The sequence below is a fragment of the Balaenoptera ricei genome, chromosome 10 (assembly GCF_028023285.1).
Source record: "Balaenoptera ricei isolate mBalRic1 chromosome 10, mBalRic1.hap2, whole genome shotgun sequence".
Classification (NCBI taxonomy): domain Eukaryota; kingdom Metazoa; phylum Chordata; class Mammalia; order Artiodactyla; family Balaenopteridae; genus Balaenoptera; species Balaenoptera ricei.
The window spans coordinates 38,166,640-38,192,430 of NC_082648.1; the positions used below are offsets into that span (position 1 = coordinate 38,166,640).

Below are 25,791 nucleotides of genomic sequence, written 5' to 3' on the forward strand. Positions count from 1 at the left end.
ATGCTCTACCAACTTTTTCATAAATGTGTGTCTTACTTGCATTTGGCAGGATTGTGTGAAGCGTTGGGATTGGGTAAAGAGTGTATGCGACTAGGAAGAGCTAGGAAGGGCAGAGGCAAAGGGATTGTGGCTGAGGTCAACATTGTAGCACACGGAACGTTCAAACTGTCCAGCCGTTTGTACTCATTTCAGAGGCCTTGGTTTGGCTCAGGCTTCAGGGCTGTGCTCCACGGGGCTCCCTTCTGTGAAATTCCAGACTTGTGCACTTGAAGCCCACTGTGCAATAAAAGTAGTCTATTAAAAAGAAAAAAAAAGTAACTTTATCATCTAAACAGAAACTTCTGGTCTTTTATCCAAGCTGCAAGAGACTTTTGGATATTGTACAATACTTCCCTGTTCAGACAACAGATGAAGATTCTGAGGCTTAGAAAAGTTAAGAAACATTCTGAAGAAAACCAGTGGGGTGGACAAAGAAGAGAGATTCAAACTCATTTCTCTTGATTTATCTGGCGGTCACCCCATTACCTGTCCCATGTTGTCTTAGCCTTTGTTCTTCTCTTTACAGGAATCCTTTTCTTCTTCCCACTTCTAAATTCCTTATTTTATTCTCTGCTGTTTTCTTCTAAGATGTTACTCATTTTCAGTATTGAATATGTATATGTGCTGGCTAATAGCTATTATCTACAGTTGTCACATTATGCTGGTGTGTTTGAGTTCCTTTAGTTGACTAATTTGTTTGACTGCTAACTCTCTCTTCATCTGGGCCTCATTGTTTATTGGGAAGTTTCTCTTGGCTCTGGCAAAACTAATCAGTTATGCCTTATTTTTCTCCCTTTGTGTTAGTCCCTTTGGGTAATTTTGTGGGTTCTGTTTTTTTTTTTGAATTAATTTTAAGAAGTAATATACCCTTCAACGAGATAGTAAATGTGGAAACCTGGTTCAGGGCCAAAGAGTAAACAGTTTTTAAATAGATCATGTATGTTGAGAATAGGAATATTAACACGGATCTCTGATGTATTAATTTCATGATGTTTGATACATAAAGGTTAGTTGGTAAACCTTTTACCATGAGTACACGTGTATGTATTTATGGAAATGTGCATGTATTTTTTTTTATGTGTAGTAACTCTTCCTTCTAAGGTCAAGTTGACAAAAAGAAATAAAGTTAGCATTGCTTCCCATTAGACAGAATGCCATTATCTTCAGTAGAGCTTCATATATATCTAATGACTCTAAATATAGCTCTGTGGGCCTTCTAATAATAACCAGAAAAAGAAACTTAAAAAGCCAGAGCGCCAAATGTGGTCTGAGGCTCTCAGCCCCAATATGAGGTGATTATTATGCAGTTGGAAAATCCTGTAGCTTAGATTCTAAACAATTTCTGGTAATCAATATCTCAAAATAATTCACAGAGTTATCAGGTCCTTTCATTTATGAGAGAAAGGAACAATTCCTCATTTATCTGAAGTCTTTTATGTTGGCAATTCCATCCTTAATTAAAAAGGCACTGGCATTTTCATTATGAAAATTGTTCTTCTGGATTTATACCTGAGTCTATTAATTTAGTGTTTCAAAACTGATTAGCCTTAACCCATATAGTTACTTTTATACAAAGGCAACTTAAAAATTGATTTTGGAGTATCTTGATTTTAAAGATCATTTCAGACATCTGATTTGCCTGTGTTGGTTCTCCTGTATTGATGTATTAGGTTCTGGAGAACTAAGGAATAAATGCAGTACATTCCACTCCAAAAAAGCCGTTATCATCCGCTCTTTAAAGGACTTGAGAGCCCAAGGAGACATACCCTGCTTCTGCACCTCACACTTGTTCTCTCACTCATTTCCTTCTCTATTTTTCAGTGTGGAATAGTCATTATGATAATAATAGCAATTATATTTTCTTAAGTGCTTACTGTCAGGCCATGTGTTATGCCCAACTTTAGTATTCATAACAGCCCTATGAAGATAGGTAGTGTGATGCCCATTTTATAGATTAGGAAGCTGAGACTTTTCCCAATAGATTACATGATTAACCTCCTTTGATTAACCTTTTGATTGATTCTCTGTCATTTCTCTGGTCCATTCTGCACGTCACTGCTGGTCCCATCTGTGTTCTATAATATTCTCTTTCAGAAACACCTTTAAAGACTCCCCAGATTTCAGTCAGTCTACAAGTTGGCCCCAATTGCTTTAACGTTATATCCCATAACCTCCTTACAAGAACCTGCACCACAGACCCCAAGGTGAGCATACTGTGTACTTTCCCCCACTGTTTCCCCTGCCCCAGCTCTGGCAGATGCCTACTATGTGCCAGGCACTCTGTTAGGATCTTAGATACATAGTTCTTGCCTTTAAAACTTTATACTCAGTGGCAAGGCAGACCTGGATATATTACCTCTCCTTAGCCTTTATGTGTCTAATACCAGATTGGTTTAGAGCTCTTGCCCTTGTTGAAACTTTCCCTAACCATTCAAGGCAAAAGTGAGTCTTCCCTCCTCAGAACATGGCCTGAATGGACTGTACCAAATACTTAGCTTCAAGTTTTGATCTTCTTTTCATGTGCCTGGATCTTAGGCCACTTCTGCGTTATAGAATCTGTAGGTAAAGTCTGTGGCTTTAATATCTCTTATCACTGAACTCTAATTTTTAAAGGGAGGATTGATTAATTTATAAAAATCTATACAATTTCATAAAGATATTTTAGCCTAGGAGTATCATACTTTTAATATATTGCATTGTGACCTGAGACCACATGTATTAAGCTATAAAAAAATTAGGTGGGTGCAGAAATATGGCATTTTGTTTGTTTTTTGAATTTTTTACAAACCCTGGTACCAAATCTTTTATTTTTTAAATTGATTAATAATATTACAGTTACACCTTCTTTTTCATTAGTTATAAGCACAAGAAGAAAGCCTTTTGAATATAAGCCAAGCCTTTAAAGGACGCTAATAACATATCTTGAGCTCTATTCCTTTGAGTTATGGGATTTGTTAAGTAAAAGGTAAGTGGCATAAGCAGACTGAGTCCTGACTGAGATAGGAAACCTGTTCTAGTCCTGGCCCAGGTCACTAAATGGGGTAACCCTGATCTAGTCAGAGCATCATGTGCCCCAATTTATTCACATGCCAGATGAGGCCATCTTTATCACAGCAGACATAGTGGGGTTTTGACCCACTGAAGACTTTTGGGCGCCTGTTTCCATGTTATGTTAGTTTGAATTTCACCCATCTATTTATGTATATACAGACATCCCTGGGAGATAATTGTGGGTTTGACTCCAGACCACCATGATGAAACAAATATCTCAACAAAGCAAACATCGCAGTAAAGTGCGTCACAAATTTTTTGGTTTCCCAGTGCATATAAAAGTTAAGGTTAGGGCTTCCCTGGTGGCGCAGCGGTTGAGAATCTGCCTGCCAATGCAGGGGACGCGGGTTCGAGCCCTGGTCTGGGAAGATCCCACATGCCGCGGAGCAACTGGGCCCGTGAGCCACAACTACTGAGCCTGCGCGTCTGGAGCCTGTGCTCCGCAACAAGAGAGGCCGCGATAGTGAGAGGCCCGCGCACCGCGATGAAGAGTGGCCCCCGCTCGCCGCAACTGGAGAAAGCCCTCGCACAGAAACGAAGAACCAACACAGCCAAAAATAAATATAAAAATAAATAAATTAAAAAGTATTCGTTATCTGAAATTAAAATTAAAAAAAAAAAAGTTAAGTTTACACTATACTGTAGTCTATTAGGTGTATAATAGCACTATGTCTAAACACACAAGGTACATACCTTCATTTGAAAATATTTTATTGCTGAAAAATGCTAACCATTATCTGAGCCTTCAGCAAGTCATCTTTTTGCTGATGGAAGGTCTTGACGTTGACGGCTGCTGACTGATCAGGGTGCTGGCTGCTGTGGCATTTTCTTATCATAACAGCAATGACGTTTGCCACATGGCTTGACTCTTCCTATCACTTACTAACTGGCCTAGTTTCAATGTTGTGGTGTCTCAGGGATCAGGGAGGCCCGGGGAAAAGGAGTGGGACGGGGAACAGCTGGTTGATGGAGCAGTCAGAACACACACAATATTTATCAGTTAAGTTTGCTGTCTCATGTGGATGCAGTTCGTGACGCCTCAAAACAATTACAATGGTGACACCAAAGATGACTGATCATAGATCACCGTAACAAATATAGCAATAATGAAATAGTTTAAAATATTGTGAGAATTACCAAAATGTGACACAGAGACATGAAGTGACCAAATGCTGTTGGAAAAATGGTGCCAATAGACTTGCTCGATGCAGAGTTGCCATAAGCCTTCAATTTGTAAAAAACAATGGTATCCGCAAAGTGCAGTAAAGTGAAGTGCAGTAAAATGAGGAATGCCTGTACTGTGTTAGTGTACTAGGGCTTCCATATAAAATACCAGACTGGGAGGGTTAAACAACAGAATTTATTTTCTCACAGTTCTGCAGCCTGGAAGTCCAAGGTCAGGGTGTCAACAGATTTGGTTTCTTCTGAGGCCTCTCTCCTTGGCTTGTGGACACCACCTTCCCGCTGTGTCCTCACATGGTCTTTCCTCTGTGTGTGAACATCCTGAGGTCTCTCTGTGTGTCCATATTTCCTCCTCTTCTAAGGGCTCCAATCAGATTGGATTAGGGCCCACTCTAACAGCCTCATTTTAACTTCATCAGTTCTTGAGAGGCCCGTTTCCAAATATAGTCACATTCTGATTTACCAGGAGTTAGGGCTTCTACAGATGAATTTTGAGGAGACATAGTTCAGCCCATAATATCTATTTAAAATAACATTCATTTGTTTTAAATTATATATAGAGAGACTAGTACAAAGAAGAAACCAAAAATAGCCTTCCTAGTTAATGCCTATTATTTAACAGCAGTGGGGTGGTAGGTACTTGAAAAGATAATTCAGACTGTATTGAGGGTATAAAAGGAAGAATGACACTCTCCTAGCCCCCTTCTCCTACACTAAGGCAGCTTCTTTAAATACATTTACATGCATGTTTACTATACAGAGTCCAGGAGGCTTTTTTCCTCTTGTCTTCATGTATCGTACAAAATACATATCTCTGGGTCTGCACATGCTCTGGATTGGCCTTCTTTTAAATGGCTACATAGTATTCCGTTGTGTATGTACGAGATTTTAATTTAACTAGTCACTTATTAATGGGCGTTTAGATTGTTTCCAGCCTCCTCAGCCCCCCACCAGCATTATAAACTATGGAGATGCATTTCTTTTTAATACCCATTATGGAAAGAATAGTAATGGCCCACCTAATAAAAATAACTGGCATCCGACTTTGGTGACGATAGCCGTTGTTTTTCACCTTCCTGTCTCTTGGTTCGTACTGGAGTTGTTGTTGTGAAAGGTGTTTGTCTTTCTTGCTCTCCAGTCCCTGACCATATGCCAGTACCGCTCCTTCCTGCATAATGTGAAGGAAGGGCCTCCCTGGGCAGCCTTAGGTCGTCTCTGTACAGCGGTCCTTCCTCCTCAGGAAGAAAGGCTCTCCAAGTCAGCAGGCATAGACTATTTTTAGTTAAGCAAAATCGTCTTTCTTGTAAGCATTGCTGTTTCCTTGTCCACACCGACATGTGCATCCTTTCTGGCTGCTTCGACCCTTAGGAGAGGGGCAAGCTTTCTAATGGCATGCAGGCATTCTTACCGCTAATCAAGACTTATAGCTGAGACCAGGACGCCCAGACGCTCACTGGATTTGCAGACCCTCTAAGCTAACAGCAGCAGCTCCAAGATTAAGTGCAGTGCAGGGGCCCCAGCCCTGTTGTCCAGGCCGTTCCTCCTTCCCCAGGCCCAGCCTCTTAGTCACAGGTATTATCTGGCGTTATTTTATAAGCTGCGTCACCATGCAGATGTTCTCTTCTGAAGAATTACTTTCATTTCTGACTCATTTCAGGAAATGAGGCAGTTGATCAGAGGTGTTCTTCGTTTCCAGACCTCCGGAGAGTTCATTTTCTCCTGGGATTTCTAACCACATGTGGGCAGTCCTTTATTTACCCAGATGTGAGAAATAACAGTAATGAACAGCCCTCATCTTAAGGAGACCTTACTTCCCTGAAGAATCCCATGTGAGGGCCCAGAGGTGGCTTATGCTCTTATTAACGTAAATATTTCTGAGGCTTTGGTTTCATGATGCTTGTAGACATGCTGTGTGTATGAGTTTGGTGCTGCAGGCAAAATATAATTTAGCAACAGATTTAAAAGGTAGTCTGGAGTGTTTCTAATTACTGTTTGTTTAGTTCACCATTGCCTAATAAGTGGATTTAAGTAACCTTGGGGGTAGGGAATATAATGTTCATATTACAGTCAACCATGCAAATCATATTCGAAGTATTGCAGAGAACACACCATGGAGTCACTTTATAGATGTAGTCCTTGGAATTTTGAATTTAGAACTGAGAGCATTTTGGAGTGGACCTTTTCTACCTGTCATGCATCAACATGAATTATGCACATGTACAAAATCAACCCTACTGTGTGTTACAGCTCTATATAAAATCCATCGGGGGCTTTTGGCACTCAATTCTCTTTTAATTTGACATAAGAATTCTCATTCTTATGGGAGAAACTGGCTTCTCTTTCCTTCCTTTTCCCATCTTTCACTGGCCATATAGGAAACTGAAGTCGTGAGAGGGCCTAGAAGAGTGGTTCTCAACCTGGGCTGCACCAGGGAATCAGCCTGGGAACTTTCAAAAATACCGATGCCTGGGTCCCACCTCCCCAGAGAGTCTCGCCTAATTGTTGGCAATGCAGCCTGCACTGGGAAGATGTTATTGTGCACTAAGGGCTAAGAACCGTAGGCTTGAGAGCTCATCTCAGCCCGTGGTTCTCAGACTGGGCTGCAGGCTAGCATCACCTGGAAAGCTATTGCCCAAAACACTGCTGCCCCACCAATTAAAACCACATTTTGGGGGGAAGGATCCAGGATTTTTAGAAAGATTCCAGATGATTTCTGATGCACAGCAAGGGTTAAGGTCAACTGACATAATCTAACCATTGCATATCATAGATAAGGAAAAGGAGAACTAGAAAGGTCAAATGGCTTGCTCAAGGTCGGATCCTGGTTGTTGCAGAAGCAGGTCTGGGACTCAGGTCTGATGCCTCTGACTGGTCTTTCTACTGCCTAGCCTGGCCCCCTTATATTTGTTTGTTGTATTTATTGATGCCTCCTCATCCTTCAGGTGATGATCCTGCCTCCAAGAGGCCTTTAATGGCTCCTGCCACTCTCCCATCCAGCCTGGGTAAGATGTCCTTCCTTTATATTTGAACCACCCTCCTTCCCCTTCCCCTTGGACTGTCAGCTCTAGAAGGACAAGGCCTATATCCTTTCAGTAACTTGCTGGCATGTAATGGGGACCTAGATAATATTTGTTGAATTGAAATTCCCTAACTTTTTATTCACCAGTTAGCCCACATGGATTGCTAAAAATAATCCACTCCTTTTGAAAGTAGCTTCTGAGAGCAAATGTTTTTGTTACCTGTCGACCGCCCACTGTGCTATGGGTCAAGATCTCGTACACAAGGAATTCCCACCCTTGCCTTCCAGGAGAGAGAGTTGAGGGGGCGAAAAAAAAGTTTATCAAGGGGATTTTGATGACAAAATAATGAAAGCAAGATTTCTGTGACTTTACATGTTGCTCAGGGTATTTATAATATCCAGGGACTTCTGAATAACATACTTACAAGTGTGCGTGGCATCAGTGAAAGGGGGCATGTGGCATTATCTTAAGACAAAATGAAAATGCTCTTTCATAAAAATATGTTTTAAGGACTAAATTATTTCCTTTATCATAATGCATATATAACTGAGCAACCACATCCACTAGCATAGCTGAATTAAATCCTTTGGCTTCTCAGGATTAATATGTGAACATCTTTTCAATTGAGTAAAAAACTATTGGGGAGATCAAGATGGCGGAGTAGGAGGATGTAGAACTCACCTCCCCATGTAAGCACATCAAAAATTACATCTACAAGTAGAACAACTCTCACAAAAAACCAACCAGACAGTGGCAGAAGATCTCTTAAATGACCAAAGCTGAAAGAAAGATCCCATGTAACTGAGTAGGACCAAAAAAAAAAAAAAGGCGTCAGGATGGGACCAGCACCCCTGGGGGGATCTGTAAAGGAGGGAGTGTCCACACAGGCAGGCCCTTGCTTTATGAAACTCCCCTGTCTGCTGGGAGGCCCACTGGGACAGATAGGGAGCTGGAGAGGCCTGGACTCTGCTCACGAGGCATGTGTACATGCTTGCTAGCAATCAGGGCAGAGAGAGACCAGCCCTGACACTGATTACTACCACCTTGCTGCACTTCCAAGCCTGAAATGCACGCCGGGCAAGGGCTACTAGTATGTGCTAAAGTGCTGAAACTCCAGCGAAGGGACCTTGGGAGAGGACTTGGTCCAGCTGCTTGGAGACAGGCTGGAGGGCCTGAAGTGTGGTCCATTGTTAGTGCATGTAGGGTGGGACGTGGGTCCACCAACGGAACCCCACTGTCAGCTTGCTAACAGCAGGGCACGGCTCCGGTGGTGCAGGCTTTGTGAGCATGTACAGGGTTGGGGTGGGGCTGACATCTGAGCTCATTATCAGCCCTCCAACAATGGGGCCAGATCTGGGCAGCAGTGGACTTTGTTGGCGTGCACACATGGTGGTTGGTGGCATCACAGAATCCATGTCCTCAGTGGACAGCCCCTGGATAGGCGTATGCAGCAGTTCCTTTCTCAGCAGGAGTGCTGTAGTTAAGCCCACCTCACACCACAGCTTGGAGCTGGATCTGGGGTGGACAGGTCCAGGAAGAGGCCTGCCACAGAGGCAGCACAGGTCCCAGGCCACAGCACAACCACCTCAATTCCTGCAGCCATGATACTCCGGCCTCCTCCACCAGCTTAGTACTAGGTCTGGGATGAATACAACAGAGAAAGGAATGTGACCTTGGGCTGCTTCTGGGCAAAATCTTGGACATCTGCATGGGTAGCGCATAGGTTTGCCATGACCACAATGGGTCTCACTTGCTTCAGGGCTCACCTCCTTGGGGGCAGAGCATATACTTAAGTATAATGGAGCTTTATTGAACCTGACCCTCAGGACTTCTACTGCAACAAGTGGGGAGCAGACCTCACCACTGACAGGGCTGTGACAGCCATGGAGCAAAGAGGAGGCATCACCCAACACCCAGTGCAGGATCTGGACACCAGAACAGCAGTCAACCCCCTATCGAGGGGATAATGTCCAGCACACTCTGAGGAAAGATGTGGCAGGCATTCATACCAAAAACAGCCCTAGCACCAAAAATATTGGACTCACAGCCTGCACAGGAATGCTCCCACATAAAAACAGCCCTTCAAGAACAAAGTAGATAACTATTTCTCCTATTCATAGAGACAGAGAAATGTAAGTAATGTAAATATAAGAAATGTAAGTAAATGAAAAAGCAAAGGAACTACTCACAGAAGAACAAGAGGAATCCCCTGAAAGAACAAACTCAGTGTACTTCACCCTGAGTTCAAAAAGGAGGTAATAAAAATGCTAAAGGAATTAAGAAAGAAATGCAGGTCACTGTAACAAGAAACTAGAAACTAGAATTAGGAAGCAATCAAAATTAGACAATTCAATTGCCAAGATAAAAACTGATCTAAAAACAATGAATAGCAGACTAAATAACACAGAAGAATGAATAAGTCATCTGGTAGATAGAATAATGGAAATCACCCAAACAGAACAGCAGACAGAAAGAAAAATGAAAAAATAAAGCAACATATGAGATTTATAGGATAATATAAAGCACGCCAACCTATGCATAATAGAGGTTCCAGAAGAAAAAGAAAGAGAGAAGGGGATTGAAATGTATTTGAAGAAATGGTGGCTGAAAACTTCCCAAACCTAAAGAAGGAAACATATCCAGGTATAGGAAGCACAGAAGGTTCCAAACAAGATGAACCCAAATAGACCCACACCAAGACATATCATAATTAAAATGGCAAAAGTTAAAGATTCTAAAAGCACTAAGAGAAAAGAAAGAGTCAGTCATGAGGGAACCCCTATAAGGCTATCAGATGATTTCTCTACAGAAACTTAGCAGGCGAGAAGGGAGTGGAATGATATATTCAAAGTCCTGAAAGGGAAAAACTTACAACCTGGGATACCCTGCCTAGGAAGATTATCATTTAGAATAGAAGGAGAGATAAAGAATTTCTCAGACAAGCAAAAACTAAAAGAATGCAGCAATACTAAACCTAACCTAAAGGAAATATTGGAAGGTCTTCTCTAAGTAGAAAAGAGTCAAGAATCTATAGGAAAGGGAGACTCACAATAAGAAAGGCAAATATATAAACTGACTGAAGATTACTTAAATAAGCCAATACATAGATTAAAAAACAATCAATTTTTTGTGAAAGCAATTATAACTACAGTTAATAGCAAAAGGATAAACATGAAGATGTAAAATAGGGCATCAAAATCACAAAATTTGGGGGAGGGGAGTAAAAAAATGTAGATCTTTTAGAATGTGTTTGAACTTGTATGACTATTAGTCTAAAGCCAGTAGATATAGTTTTGGGTCAACATACTTAAAAACCAGGGTAACCACAAATCAAAATTATACAATAGATTCACAAACACCAAAAACAAAGGAACTCAAGCATAAAGAGAAAACCATCAAACCACAAAAGGAAAAACAAAAAGGAGAAGAAATTAATAAGAAGAACTATAAAATCAATTGGAAACAAGGTTTAAAATGGCAATAAATACATACTTATCAAGAATTACTTTAAATGAACTAAATGCTCCAAACAAAAAAAATAGAGTGGCCAATTGGATTTAAGAAAAAAAACAAAAAGGAACCAACAATATACTGCCCTACAAGAGACTCAGTTTAGGCTGAAAGACACACATAGATTGAAAGTGAGGGGTTGGGAAAAGATATTTCATGCAAATGGAAACTACAAGAAAGCAGGGGTAGCAATACTCATATCAGACAAAGTAGACTTTAAAACAAAGTTCATAAAGAAAGACAAAGAAGGACACTGTATAATGATAAAGGGGTCAATACAAGAAGAGGATATTACACTCGTTAACACATGCACCCAATATGGGAGCACCTAAATATATAAAACAAATACTAACAGACATAGAGGGAGAAATTGACAGGAATACAATTATAGTTGGAGACTTTTAATACCCCTCTGACATCAATGGACAGATCTCTAAGACAAAATCAATACGGCAACAGAGACATTAAATGATACAATGGAACAATTGGACTTACTTGATATTTACAGGGCACTACATCCCCAAAACCCAGAATACACATTCTTTTCAAATGCACATGAAACATTGTCTAGGATGGACCACACACTAGGACACAAAATAAGCCTCAACAAATTTAAGAGGATTGAAATTATTTCAAGCATCTTTTCTGACCACAACAGAATGAAACTAGAAATCAACCACAGAAATAAAAACATGAAAAAAATGATCACATGGAGACTAAATAACATGCTACAAAAAAACCAGTGGGTCAACAATGAAATTAAAGAGGGAATCAGAAAATACTTCAAGAGAAATGGCAATGAAAACACAACCTTACAAAATCTATAGGATGCAGTGAAAGCAGTTCTAAGAGGGACATTCATAGCAATACAGGCCTTCCTTAAGAAACAAGAAAAATCTCAAACAGCCTAACCTACCACCTAAAAGAACTAGAAAAAGAAGAACAAACAAAACCCAAAGTTAGCAGAAGGAAGGAAATAATAAAGATCAGAGAGGAAATAAATTAAACAGAGATCAAGAAAACAATAGAAAAATCAATAAAACCAAGAGCTGGTTTTTTGAAAAATAAACAAAATCAACAAACCTCTAGCCAGGATCACCAAGAAGAAAAAAGAGAGGACCCAAATAAACAAAATAAGAAATGAAAGAGGAGAAATAAAAACCAATACCACAGAAATACAACAAATAATAAGAAAATACTATGAACAAATTGGACAACCTAGAAGAAAGGGACAAGTTTCTAGAGATATATAGCCTGTCAAAATTGAGTCAAGAAGAAACACATAATTTGAACAGACCAATCACTAGAAGTGAAATAGAATCTGTAATTAAAAAAAAAACAACAAAAAAAACTCCCTGCAAACAAAAGTACAGGACTGAAAGGCTTCACTGAGGAATTCTTCCAAACATACAAAGAAGAACTTATCCCAGTCCTTCTCAAACTATTCCAAAAGATTAAAGAGGAGAGAACACTCCCAAATTCATCTATGAAGCCACTATCACCCTGATACCAAAGCCAGACAAAGACATTACAAAAAAAGAAAATTACAGGCCAATATAATATCTTTGATGAATATAGATATAAAAATCCCCAACAAAATATTACCAAACTGAATCCAGTAATGCATAAAAAGGATCATGCATCATGATCAAGTTGGATTCATTCCAGGGTAGCAAGGATGATTCAACATACACGAATCAATCAATGTGGTATACCACATTAACAAAAGAAAAGACAAAAATCATATGATCATCTCAATAGATGCAAAAAAAGCATTTGATAAAATTCAACATCCCTTCATGATAAAAACTCTCACCAAAGTGGGTACAGAGGGGACATATCTCAACATAGTAAAAGTCATTTATGACAAACCCACAGCCAACATAATACATAATAGTGAAAGCTGAAAGCCTTTTTGCCAAATTCAGGAACAAGACAAGGATGCCCACTCTCACCATTTCTATTTAACAGAGTATTGGAAGTTCTAGCCACAGCAATCAGACAAGCAAAAGAAATAAAAGGTATCCAGATTGGAAGAGAAGAGGTAAAATTGTCGTTATTTGCAGATGATGTGATACTCTATATAGAGAAGCCTAAAGATGCCACACCAAACCTATTAGAACTGATAAATGAATTCAGCAAGGTAGCAGGATACAAGATTAATATACAGAAATCTGTTGCATTTCTTTACACTAACAAAATATCAGAAAGAGAAAGTGAAAAAATGATCCCACTTAAAATCACACTGGGGAAAAAAAACAAAAACAACCAAAAACTATGAATAAACTTAACCAAGGAGGTGAAAGACCTATACGCTGAAAACTATGAAACATTGATAAAGGAAGTTGAAGGTGATTCAAAGAAATGGAAAGGTATCCCATGCTCTTGGATTGGAAGATTTAACATTGTTAAAATGGCCATACTACCCACAGCAATCTACAGATTTAATGTGATCCCTATTAAAATCCCTTGACAGTTTTCACAGACCTAGAACAAATAATTCTAAAATTTATATGGAACCACAAATGACCCAGAATTGCCAAAGCAATACTGAAGAAAAAGAACAAAGCTGGAAGCATAACACCACTCCTGCCCCCAGACTTTAGACAGTACTACAAAACTACAAAATGTGTAATCAAAACAGTGTGGTATTGGCACAGAAACACACATGAAAATCAATGGAACAGAATAGAGAGCCCATAAATAAACCCACACGCCCACAGGCAATTAATCTACGCCAAAGGAGGCAAGGATATACGTTGGAGAAAAGACAGTCTCTTCAGCAAGTGGTGTTGGGAAAGCTGGACAACTACATGCAAATCAGTGAAATTAGAACACTCCCTCACACCATATTACAAAAATAAACTCAAAATGGTTTAAAGACCTAAATATAAGACATGATACCATAAAACTCCTAGAAGAGAACATAGGTGAAACATTCTTGGATATAAATCATAGCAATATTTTCTTAGATCAGTCTCCCAAGACAAAAGAAGAGCAAAAATCAACAGATGTGACCTAATCAAACTTAAAAAGCTTTTGCATAGCAAAGGAAACCATCAACAAAACGAAAAGACAACCTCTGAAATGGGAGAAAATATTTGCAAAGGATGCGACCAACAAGGGGTTAATATTTAAAATATACAAACAGCTCATATAACTAAATACAAAAAAAAAAAGCTAACCCAATCAAAAAATGGGCAGAAGACCTACATAGACATTTCTCCAAAGAAGATACACAGATGGCCAACAGGCATATGAAAAGATGCTCAACATCACTAATCATTAGAGAAATGCAAATCAAAACCACAATGAGGTATCACCTCACACCAGTCACAGTGGCTATCATCAGAAAGTCTACAAATGATAAATGCTGGATAGAGTGTGGAGAAAAGAGAACCCTCTTACACTGTTAGCGGGAATGTAGATTGGTACAGCCACTATGGAGAACAGTATGGAATTTCCTTAAAAAACTAAAAATAGAGCTACCATATGATCCAGAAATCCCACTCCTGGGCATATATCCAGAAAAGGCGAGAACTCTAATTTGAAAAGATACTTGCACCCCAATGTTCACCGCAGCACTATTTACAGTAGCCAAGACATGGAAACAATCCAAGTGCCTTCAACAGATGATTGGCTTAAGAAGATGTGGTATATATACACACACACACACACACACACACACACACACACACACACACAATGGAATATTACTCAACCACAAAAAAGAATAAAATATTGCCATTTGCAGCAACATGGATGGACCTAGGGAATATCATACTAAGCAAAGTAAGTAGGCAGAGAAAGCAAATATTATATGATATTACTTATATGTCAATCTAAAAAATAATACAAATGAATCTATATACAAAATAGAAAAAGACTCACAGACATAGAAAACAAACTTACGGTTACCAATGGGGAAAGGGAGTGGGGAGGGATAAATTAAGAGTATGGGATTAACAGATACACACTACTATACATAAAATAGATGAGCAGGAAGGATTTCCTGTATAACACAGGGAACTATATTCAGTATCTTATAATAACCCAGAATGGAAAATAATCTGAAAAAAAGTATATGTAACTGAAAAATAAACAACAACAACAACAAAAAACTATCACTCCTCTGTCATCCCAGTTTACTTAAGGTTATGCTTGTCCCATGTCTTCTTGTTATTTGAAAAATGTTTCCAGATTTGCAGTATTTATATTTACTATTGTAGCCGTTACAGAGATTTGTCTTAGAAAGCAGATTACAACCAGTATCTCTTTACCTTAAAGGTAGCCAGGAGGCTGCACAAAGGGGTAACAGAAAGTAGCTGTTTTTCTCATTTGGAGAATTCAGAGTTAAAAGTTTTTGGAGCCAAGACTGCAAATTGGGTTGCGTTGTAGGGTAGATGTTAAAATGATGTAAAGAGATTGCAGACAGTAGCCAATGATGACCCAAGTGCGTGAAATCTTTTTGAAGTCTTAGTAAGACTTCGTGGGTTCATGCTTTATAATTGGGAGTCTTCATATCCCAGGTAAGTGGCAGTGTGGCAGCGTGTAAATAAAGCTGCCATTTATCAGGGGAACTCTTCCCAAAACAAATATCCTTAAAATTTTCCAGAGAAAGCTAAGTTACTTAGCTGGAGGTAAATATACAACATTTTTATATTAAAATAATTTCATTATATCGTGAAGTAAAATGCAAAGTTTGCATAACTTTTTTTTTAAGATGAGAAATTTTAAAGAACCACTTTCCAGTCTCTCCTTTGCTGCTACTTGGATGAAAAGTTAAACCAATAAAGGTTTTTGCTAAGTAACCAACTTCTATCTCACTAATTTCAGAGGCTCAACAGTACATTCTGGAAGAGACAAGGAAGGAGGGAAAGGAAGGGTTTATTAAATATGTAAGACACCATGTTCAGTGTTTTCACCCATGTTGCGCTGTCGAATCTTTATGGCTGTGCTGCAAATTAGGAATTATTCACAGCAGTTTTTGCATGTGAGGAGGTCTGTATGCACCTGTCCACTAGGAAGCAGAGCCAGAATTTGAAAACAGATCTATCTGATTCCAGAGTCCTTGTATTTTTCCTCTGACATGGCCTTTCATGTCATGAGAGTGGAGACGTCTCCAAAAGAGCCTTGTTATTAATTCTGAGTATTTGCCATGCTGGTGAAAGAGGAGGGCTGACTGTAGCTTCCCCTGGAGTTGTTTTTTTTTTTTTTAAAATAGATTTATTTAATTAATTAATTAATTTATTTTTTGCCTGTGTTGAGTCTTCGTTGCTGTGCGCAGGCTTTCTCTAGTTGCGGTGAGCGGGGGCTACTCTTCATTGCGGTGCATGGGCTTCTCATTGCGGTGGATTCTCCTGCTGTGGCGCACAGGCTCTAGGCGCGCGGGCTTCAGTAATTGTGGCTCGCGGGCTCTAGAGCGCAGGCTCAGTAGTCGTGGCGCAGGGGCTTAGTTGCTCCGCGGCGTGTGGTATCTTCCCGGACCAGGGCTCGAACCCGTGTCCCCTGCATTGGCAGGCGGATTCTTAACCACTGGGCCACCCAGGAAGCCCCCTAGAGTTGTTATTAAACACCAGTAAGTTAATATTTACAAAATTCTGTGACACAGTTAAAAGCATTTCCCAACATTATCCTATAAAGTTCTGACTTTAATATGACATGTCGTTATTGCAGTGACCCTCAGAGTTCCAGTGTATTCATTGTCATGATTTTAAAGGGAGGGAAGGAATAGTCAGCAGTGGCTATGTTTGGCCACAAGCCATATAGTGTCAGAATTTTGTGATCTCTCTCAGACATCATTCCTTTGACTTGAGGGAGGCAGCAAAGCAAAATAGTTGATAGTTTGTGCTTTGCCCTGCAATTCCTGAATATGGGAATCCTGGCTCTGCTACACACTAGCTGTGTGATGGCGGGCAAGTGACCCCTTTGTGCCTTAGTTTCCTCGTAAGTAAAACAAGAACAGTAATAACTTGATTGCTGTTTTAAGAACTATATAATATCAGGCCTGTTAAGAGCTTAGAACTTTGCATGATGCAAAGTTAGTGCTCAGGAAGTATTTAGCTATTCTTAGTAAAAGCTAGGTGCTACATGGCCGAGCAATCCCACTTCTGGGTACTGACCCAAGAGAAATGAAAACCTGTGTCCACATAAGACATTTTAACAAAAGTTCATAGAAAGTTTTATTCATAATAGCTAAAACCTGGAAACAAATGTCCATCAACTGGTGAATGGATAAACTGTGGTACATCCACACTGTGGAATACTATTCAGAAGCAAAAAAGAACAAATTTCTGATAGGGGCAACAACATGGCTAAGTTTCAAGAGCATTGTGCCGGGTGAAAAATCCAGACATAAAAGGCTGCATCCTTTTTGATTCCAATTATGTGATGTTCTATAAAGGCAAAACTGTAAATTACAGAAATTAGATCCTTGCTTGCTGAGGACAGATCATTGAAGAGCAGAGGAGATTGACTGCAGAAGGGCAGAAGGAAACTTTATGACGTGATGGAAATGCTCTATGTGTTTATTGTGGCGGAGGTTACGTCATTGTTTATGTTCGTCAAAATGCATCCAGCTTAGAAAGGGTCCATTTTTACTGCATATAAGTTAAACTTCAATAAATCTGATTTTAAAAGTCAGGGACTGCAACATGAACAAAGTATAGAGGGGGAAAAAAAGGGGTTAGAAACAATAAATCAGAATTGCCGAAAATGCAGCTATTCTACAGTTTCAGTTACCATGCGAGATGGGAGGAATAATTTTGTTAATTTTCCTCTTACAGGCTGTGAGTTAGAAAAATGTAGAAACCTGTAGAAGAGTTCTGTCCTGCTCTAGCATATCTGATTCTCTTGGCTCTGAGCACTGTCTGCTTCCCCATTTTTGAGCTGTTGCCATTTCAGACACAGGGATCTCCTGGGTTGCTGGCTGGGAGAATCCTGAAGGAGGGCTTGCCATGTGATGAGGCATTCATGGAAACAGAGCCTTGGTGTTCTAGATGAACTGAAGGTTCCTATTCCAGATAACTACGTAGTCTGAGTACACTTACGGGGAAGGAATGTTATCTCAGAGCATTTTTCATTCATCATGAGTCACAGAAGCCTCTGCACTTTCTTTTGGAGCCGGCGCTTATCTCAGCAGCCCAGGACATGGTCGACCACTCCCTCCTTCCTGAAATTCTTTCTTTCCTTGGCTTCTGTGATGCTCCTCCATCTTGATTCTGTTCACAACTCACTTGTTTTTTCTGTCTCCTCTGCTGGATCCGTCTCTCCCCATTCCTGGCCCCTAAACTTTGCAGCGCCGAGGCCTTTGTTCTCTGACCTCTTCCCCATCTTAATGTACCCCATAGGTGCTCTCCTTCATTTCCAGGGCCTTAAATACCTTAAATCTACATGCTGCTGATTTCATTTGCTTACCTCTAATCCCCGTCTCTCCCTTGCTTTCCAGCTAGCTGCCTGTTTTACCTCGTTACTTGGTTGTCTGACAGACATCTCAAACTTAACAGGTCCAAAACCCGAGTCTTGATTTCTTTTCTAACCCTGCACTTCTTGCATTGTTTCTCATCTCAGCAACGACTCTACCCGGTTGCTCAGCCACGAACCTGGAGTCACCCTTGATCCCCGTCTTTCTCTCCCACCTCATAGTCGAGCCATTAGCATCCATCCCAAATCCAAGTGCTCCTAATCTCCCACCCCCACTCCTAACTCCAAGCCCAGGCCACCACCAAGTCTTCTGGGACTTCTGCAGCCACTTTCTAAGTGAGCCTCCGCTGTGTACCTCTTGCTCCAAGTTCACACGGCAGTCAGAGTGATCCTTCTGTGTTAGACGTTTATACGACCTGCAGTGGACTCCCTACCAACCGTGTACACGGTTCGAACTCTCAGCCCTGTTGTGCTGAAGGCCCTTGCTGACTCTCCGTCCCCATCTCTTCCCACCCTGCCTATCTCTTGAGGTGCCCCAGACATACCGGCCTCTCTCTGTGCCCTGACATGCTGCCCCCCCACTGCCAAGAATATTGTCCATATCTTCCTCTCCATCTCTTCTCACCTCCCAACCCCTTCCTGTCTAGGATTCCTGCTCCTGTACTTCATTCAGTTCTCCCGCAAATGCCACCCCCTCCGAGCTGGCCCCCTGGCTCATCTAAAATATCACTGTTACTCTCTATCTCCTTCACGTGCTTTATTTGTTTTCAACGCATTTCTCCCCACCTGAAATTAGTATATGAGTATTTGTTTATTGCCTCTGTCCCCTGGTAGATTGTAAGCTCCCTAAGGATGTTGTGCTGGTGTTTAATACGTATTTTCTGAACGACTGAAGGAATAAGGGAATTAATGTTCTGGTACCCCTATATTAAATATTAAAGAGCCAGATATCTTCCTACACCCTAATATCCCTGTCTCTCACCCCATTTCTCTGCCCCCCTTTAAGGCAGAATTTCTAAATTGCCTAGATGTACTGCAGCTTTTCATTACTCATTTTCTCTTCACTCTGACAGTCTGATATCTTTTCCCATCACTCTTGTGCAGTTTCTCAGGGTCATTCAAGTCCTATGTGTTGCTGCCTCCAATGGATGCATTCCTATCCTGTCTTACTAGATCTCTGAGTAGCTTTAGCACAGTTTTCCATTCTGCTCTTGAAATTCCCTCCTAACTTGGCTTTCACCGTCCCTACTGGCCGTTCTTTATTCCTTTGCAGGCATCTCCTTCTTTTGGGGACCTCTGAATGTGGAGAGTTCTTCAGGATGTGGCTTAGGCCCTCTTCTCCCTCTACATGCTCATCTGTTCCCAGGGCTTTACATGCCGTCAGTGAGCTGATGACTCCCCAGTGTATGTATATGTCCAACAGTGACCTCTTCTGACCTCCAGACCCAACATCTGACTGCCTCCTTGACATCTCTTTGGATGTTTCATGCTCAAGGAGGAACTCTTGTTTCACTTCTGTATCCCATCTCCCGGAATCTGCCTTTCCACATCCCATCTTGGCCATCTTAGTAAATGGCACTACCATCTTCCCAGTTTCCAAAGTCAGAAACTTGGGTATCATCCTGCGTTTCTCCTCCATTGTCCCCCTTTGCCCCAGTACTTTTAGTTCTATCTTTAAAATATATTTTGAATTTGTCTTCTCTATCTCTACTACTACTGTCTTAGGCCAATTCTTTTTTTTTTTTTTTGCATAACTAAATTATATAGATTTGGGGAGAGAGGAAGTGGGGGGAGGATTCAGTGGCCTGAGAAGCCTCCTGAGAAGACTTGTCCTCTTGTTTCATCATCACAATATTATGAGGAAATGGAGGTTCAGAGAGGTTGCACATGTGCCCAGGGTCACACAGCATGAGGGGAAGGCAGGACTTGTATCTGCTCTGCCACACTCTGAGCCCTCAAAAGCATCACCTCTCAGGTCTTTGCACCAACACTGGGTTTGCCAAATGAAAAGCCTCTTGCCCTCCATGAGCTGCCACTTGAAAGGAAGCCACATGGGCCCCAGGGTGGGGTCTCAGGCAGCCCTGTGGGAGCTATTTGGGGCACAAGCCCTTCTTGGGACCTCTGCTCACTGCCAATCCAGGGAGCAAGTGCCACCTTCAGGAAACAGGTGGGGGCTGGTGCTGATGACAGCATGACTCATTGTTAGTAGGTTTTCAATGAGGGATCTCAACGGTGTCTAGTAACTGGTCTGTTGTTTCTGCTCTTGCCACAGCAGAGTGCTCCAAACCTCTGTGATGCCACATGCTGCCTATCTGGCAGTGCGTGTGTCATATCCCCCTGCCTCCTCTTCAGCCTCATTTTATTCCCCAGCCTCTAACTTCTTCAACTCTTCAGTTACACTGACCGCCTTTAACCATGTCCTTCAACACACCAAGGGTTCAGAACCCTTGGCTTGCTCTCCCTGCCACCCCTCCTCGCCCACCTCCCCAATGTTCTTTCTTTAGTCCTACACGGCCAAGTCTGTCTCATCCTTCAGGTCTCAACTTAAATATCACCCACTAGGGAGCCTCCTCTGACCACACTGCCCAAAATACTTCCTTCTCTTATTCTGTATCATAACCACCTTATTTCCTTATCACTAAGCAGAATCAATTATTTTAAAAGGATTTATGTTTAGTTGTTATTAGAGAATATAAGTTCCCTGAAAAGAGACTTTTTCTGCTTTATTAGCTGTTGTGTCTTCTGCATCTAGCACGGCGCTGACACATAGTAGGTGCTGGAACAGGAATTCTTTTTTTTTTTTTTTTAATTTAATTTAATTTAATTTTTTTAACATCTTTTTTGGAGTATAATTGCTTTACAATGGTGTGTTAGTTTCTGCTTTATAACAAAGTGAATCAGCTATACATATACATATATCCCCATATCTCTTCCCTCTTGCGTCTCCCTCCCTCCCAACCTCCCTATCCCACCCCTCTAGGTGGTCACAAAGCCCCGAGCTGATCTCCCTGTGCTATGCGGTTGCTTCCCACTAGCTATCTATTTACATTTGGTAGTGTATATATGTCCATGCCACTCTCTCACTTCGTCCCAGCTTACCCTTCCCCCTCCCTGTATCCTCAAGTCCATTCTCTAGTATGTCTGCGTCTTTATTCCCATCTTGCCCCTAGGTTCTTAATGACCTTTTTTTTTTTTCTTAGATTCCATATATATGTGTTAGCGTACGGTATTTGTTTTTCTCTTTCTGACTTACTTCACTCTGTATGACAGACTCTAGGTCCATCCACCTCACTACAAATAACTCAATTTCGTTTCTTTTTATGGCTGAGTAATATTCCATCGTATATATGTGCCACATCTTCTTTATGCATTCATCTGTTGATGGACACTTAGGTTGCTTCCATGTCCTGACTATTGTAAATAGAGCTGCAGTGAACATTGTGGTACATGACTCTTTTTGAATTATGGTTTTCTCAGGGTATATGCCCAGTAGTGGGATTGCTGGGTCGTATGGTAGTTCTATTTTTAGTTTTTTAAGGAACCTCCATACTGTTCTCCATAGTGGCTGTATCAATTTACATTCCCACCAACAGTGCAAGAGTGTTCCCTTTTCTCCACACCCTCTCCAGCATTTATTGTTTATAGATTTTTTAATGATGGCCACTCTGACCGCTGTGAGATGATATCTCATTGTAGTTTTGATTTGCATTTCTCTAATGATTAATGATGTTGAGCATCCTTTCATGTGTTTGTTGGCAATCTGTATATCTTCTTTGGAGTAATGTCTATTTAGGTCTTCTGCCCATTTTTGGATTGGGTTGTTTGTTTTTTTGATATTGAGCTGCATGAGCTGTTTGTAAATTTTGGAGATTAATCCTATGTCAGTTGCTTCATTTGCAAATATTTTCTCCCATTCTGAGGGTTGTCTTTCCGTCTTGTTTATGGTTTCCTTTACTGTGTAAAAGCTTTGAAGTTTCATTAGGTCCCATTTGTTTATTTTTGTTTTTATTTCCATTTCTCTAGGAGTTGGGTCAAAAAGGATCTTGCCGTGATTTATGTCATGGAGTGTGGAACAGGGATTCTTAATGTTGATACGTGTCATGTCATATCATGAGATGTTTAACATAAGTTCTCGCCCCCATTTTTTTTAAAAAGGGAAAAAATTAAGCTTTTATTTTTGTCAAAGTTGTGTATAATTATAGCATTTTATCTAATTAGAAAATTATTACTTTGAGATTTGTTATGAAAAACAGCAGCATTTCCTCTTTCATTTTCTGTTCTCCAGAGGCATGTGTTTTCAACTTTAGCTGATTATCTTAGTAACTACTTCTATATCTTTAATTAAGATACTGTGTTGTTACTTACCTATTTTTTGTTTTTAGTTTGAGGAGTTATCTATTGTTGAAAAAGTGAGTATTTAGCTCCCTTTCATCTACCCCTGCCCCTTTCCCCTCCTCACACAAACTCTTCCACCCCCTCCGCTCTCAACTGTAATTGTATTGTAATTTTGGTGAGATCAATATGCAGTGTTTACTTTATTATAACTGTGCAATACTATCTACAGAAGAGCCCTGTAATATCATTTGATTACTTTTCCTCTCAAGACTACCCAGCAGATATTGATTTTTTTTTTAATCTCAATTTTTGATGTACTTATGAATAATCAACCTCAGACTCTACCCTAGCTGTAAATCTTCTCTCTCTAAATTACTCAACCATGTAAAGAATCTACCAGGTTCATCTTTTGGGGGAAATTCCTCCAGAGCCTTCTGATCTCTCTGTCTCGGTTGCTTTCTCAGCCCCAAAACAGCTAGGGCTTCCCCTTTGCTGCCCTCCTGGGGTCTCCTTTTGCCTACCCTGTTTTGGAGCCATCAGTCTCTGGAACTATGACTTATTCTTTGTTGGTTTACTTCGTCATTTTGTTGGAGCACATTCTTCAGTTTCTTATGAAAAATGGGTGTGAGGGGTAATTTTTTGAGACTTGCAGGTCTGACATTGCCTTTGTTCTCCACTGGCTTTTAATTGATGGCTTAACTAAGTTTATAATTCTAAGGTAGAAATCACCTGTTCTCAGAATTTTGAAGCTTCTGCCATCCATAGTTGCTCTTGAGAAGTTCCTGTCATTCTGACTTAAAATCCTTCATGTGAGAAATCTTCCTCTGGAAGTTCCATATTTATGTACCTTTGTGTAGGTCTATCTGCATTTTATATGCTGGAAACTCAGTTGGCCTTTTTACTGTGGAAACCCCATTCTCCCACATCCCCACTCCTGTCCTTTCTTTAAAGGGAAAACAATGTCCTTTAGTTCTGGGGGAAAGATGTCCTTTGATTCTGGGAATTACAATGTCTTCCCCTCCATTTTCTTTGACCATGAACCCTCTGTTATTTGATATTTGCTGTCCTGAATTGGCCCTCAATCTCTCCGTCTTTCCTGTTTTCCATCTCTGTCATCCTATTCAACTTTCTTGGACATTCCTGAATTGTATCTTTCAAGCCACCTATTGAATTTTTAATCTGCCTTCATTTTAATTTCTATGAGCTCTTTTATTCTCTATTTCTCTGTCTTTAATAACATCTTGTTCTTATTTCATGGATGTGCTTTTCTCAGATCTCTGAAGATGCTAGATTTTTTATTTTTGTTTTTTTAAATTTCTCCCTGTGATATTTTTCTCTTCTCTAAGTTGCTTTGCTGTTTCTCTGTTAGGTGCTTACCTTAATATCTGGAAAGTCTTGCTGTTCCCTCCTGTTTTAGATTAGCTTTGATAGTGGATGGGGTTTGGCAATTCTGGGCTTCACTCTAGGGGGACCTGGCTGGGCTGTTTTTGTTTTGTTTAGGAAATCCTGTTGTTAGTATCTTTAGGTCCTTTTTTTTTTTTTTTTTTCTCTGATTCCCCAGAGAAAATACGACTAGTCTGAAAGCTAAGTAGAAGACTGGGGGCCTCTCCATTCAGCAGTAATTTTTTGTATAATCTCTTCAGTACGGAATCCCCTTCCCCAACTATGCCTAGACTCCTTCAGTCCAAAGATCCTTTATTGGCTCTTTTCAGGGAATACATTTCCAATCTTCTCCTAGGTGGGGCCTGGGGGTTTGGAGGCAATCACTTGTCTTCAAGGAGTGAGGGAGAGTATTGGGGGGTCTTAAACTTCCTTTTTTTTTTTTAAGTTTTGTTTTTAATGTGGACCATTTTTAAAGTCTTTATGGAATTTGTTACAATATTGCTTCTGTTTTATGTTTTGGTTTTTTGGCTGCGAGGCATGTGGCATCTTAGCTCCCCGACCAGGGATCCAACGTGCACCCCCTGCATTGGAAGGCGAAATCTTAACCACTGGACTACCAGGGAAGTCCCATGGGGGGTCTTAAACTTCTTAAACAGACTTTCAGCCATTTCTCTGCCCCACCTTCCCCACCATTTCCAGAGGAACCTGTTGCCACCACCCCCAGCCTCTTGGGGGTTTATAATTTAAATGGAGTTGCTTCTGGGTGGTCCTAGTTTGGGATTGAGCTTTCTCCAGTCTGTTCAGCCATTTGCCATTGGTCTATTTGCTCTCCATCTTCCAAAATTGTGTTACTATCTCTAATTCTGTTCTCTTTGTCTTTATCTCTTTATGTTCTTGGATTTGAGGAGGGAGCAGAACTAAATGCATGTGTTTAGTACTCCTTTAAATAATTGTTGTTTATGATGCATTTGATCACACTTGGGAAACAGATTTCTACATAAGCTCTGAATCTCCATTTTCACCAAATTCAATTATTTCCTTATCTACAGTCAGGGTGGGGTGGAGTGGGGTAGAAAGTTCTCTGGACCGGGAGTTAGGAGCCTTGGGGTCTATTCCCATATTTGCTGCAAACCACTTAATCCCGAGTATTCTCATCATGATTTCCTCATCTAGAGGGCCAGGGAAGTGAAATAGATAATTTTAAGGTCTCTTTGTGTCCATAGGTTGGTTTTATTTCTAAATAAATAATCATGTGTAACTGAACACCAAATTTGGAAACAAAATGGCAGCAGCCATCTGAAGAAATGCAGAATGTAAGCGTCTTCTTGTATTTGTCAGTCAGTCTCTGTAACTGACACCTTTAAAGTCTCAAGTAAAATTGCAGCCCATATTCCATGAACAAGAAACTGTTAAACGGTTAAAAATTCTGATTTTTTTTTTCCCTCTGGGCTATTTTCAGCTGTTAGCAGTTCAGCTCCAAAGCATGCTTGGATTCATGTTCTCATAACTACACAAAGTGTTCATTTTGAGCCAGAAAGACAGGAAAGATAATATAGAAAGAAGTCTATTTTTTCCCTTCTACCCTCTGGCAGGGATGGCTATCTTGGTTGTACCCCACCGGGAAATGTGTCCTTCCCATCCAAGCCATGTGTGAGTAGATAATAGCCCATCTTTGTTTCCTCTGTCTTCCATGTTTCTGTTCCTCAGTTAGATGGATAGACGGAGTGGACGTTGCATGCCACTGTGGTTTTGATGGGCGGGTGTGATCACTCACCCATTGTGCTCAGCGGTGGTCAGTACAGTGACTAAGGAGAAAATGTGATCTGTGAGGCCAGTGACTTGTGGCTCA

General features: G+C 40.5%; 1 protein-coding gene across 3 annotated transcripts in view; it reads left to right on the plus strand.

Annotated features, from left to right (window-relative positions):
• ANO6 (anoctamin 6) overlaps positions 1–25,791 on the plus strand; it is a 219,584-nt gene that overhangs the window by 42,156 nt on the left and 151,637 nt on the right. For 2 of the 3 annotated variants that reach the window (XM_059935720.1, XM_059935718.1), the window contains exon 2: positions 7,215–7,274. The exons of the other annotated variant lie outside the window; for it this stretch is intronic. In XM_059935720.1, coding sequence (XP_059791703.1) covers positions 7,215–7,274 — 60 coding nt within the window. The remainder of the gene's footprint in view (positions 1–7,214; positions 7,275–25,791) is intronic. 3 annotated transcript variants of the gene reach the window in all.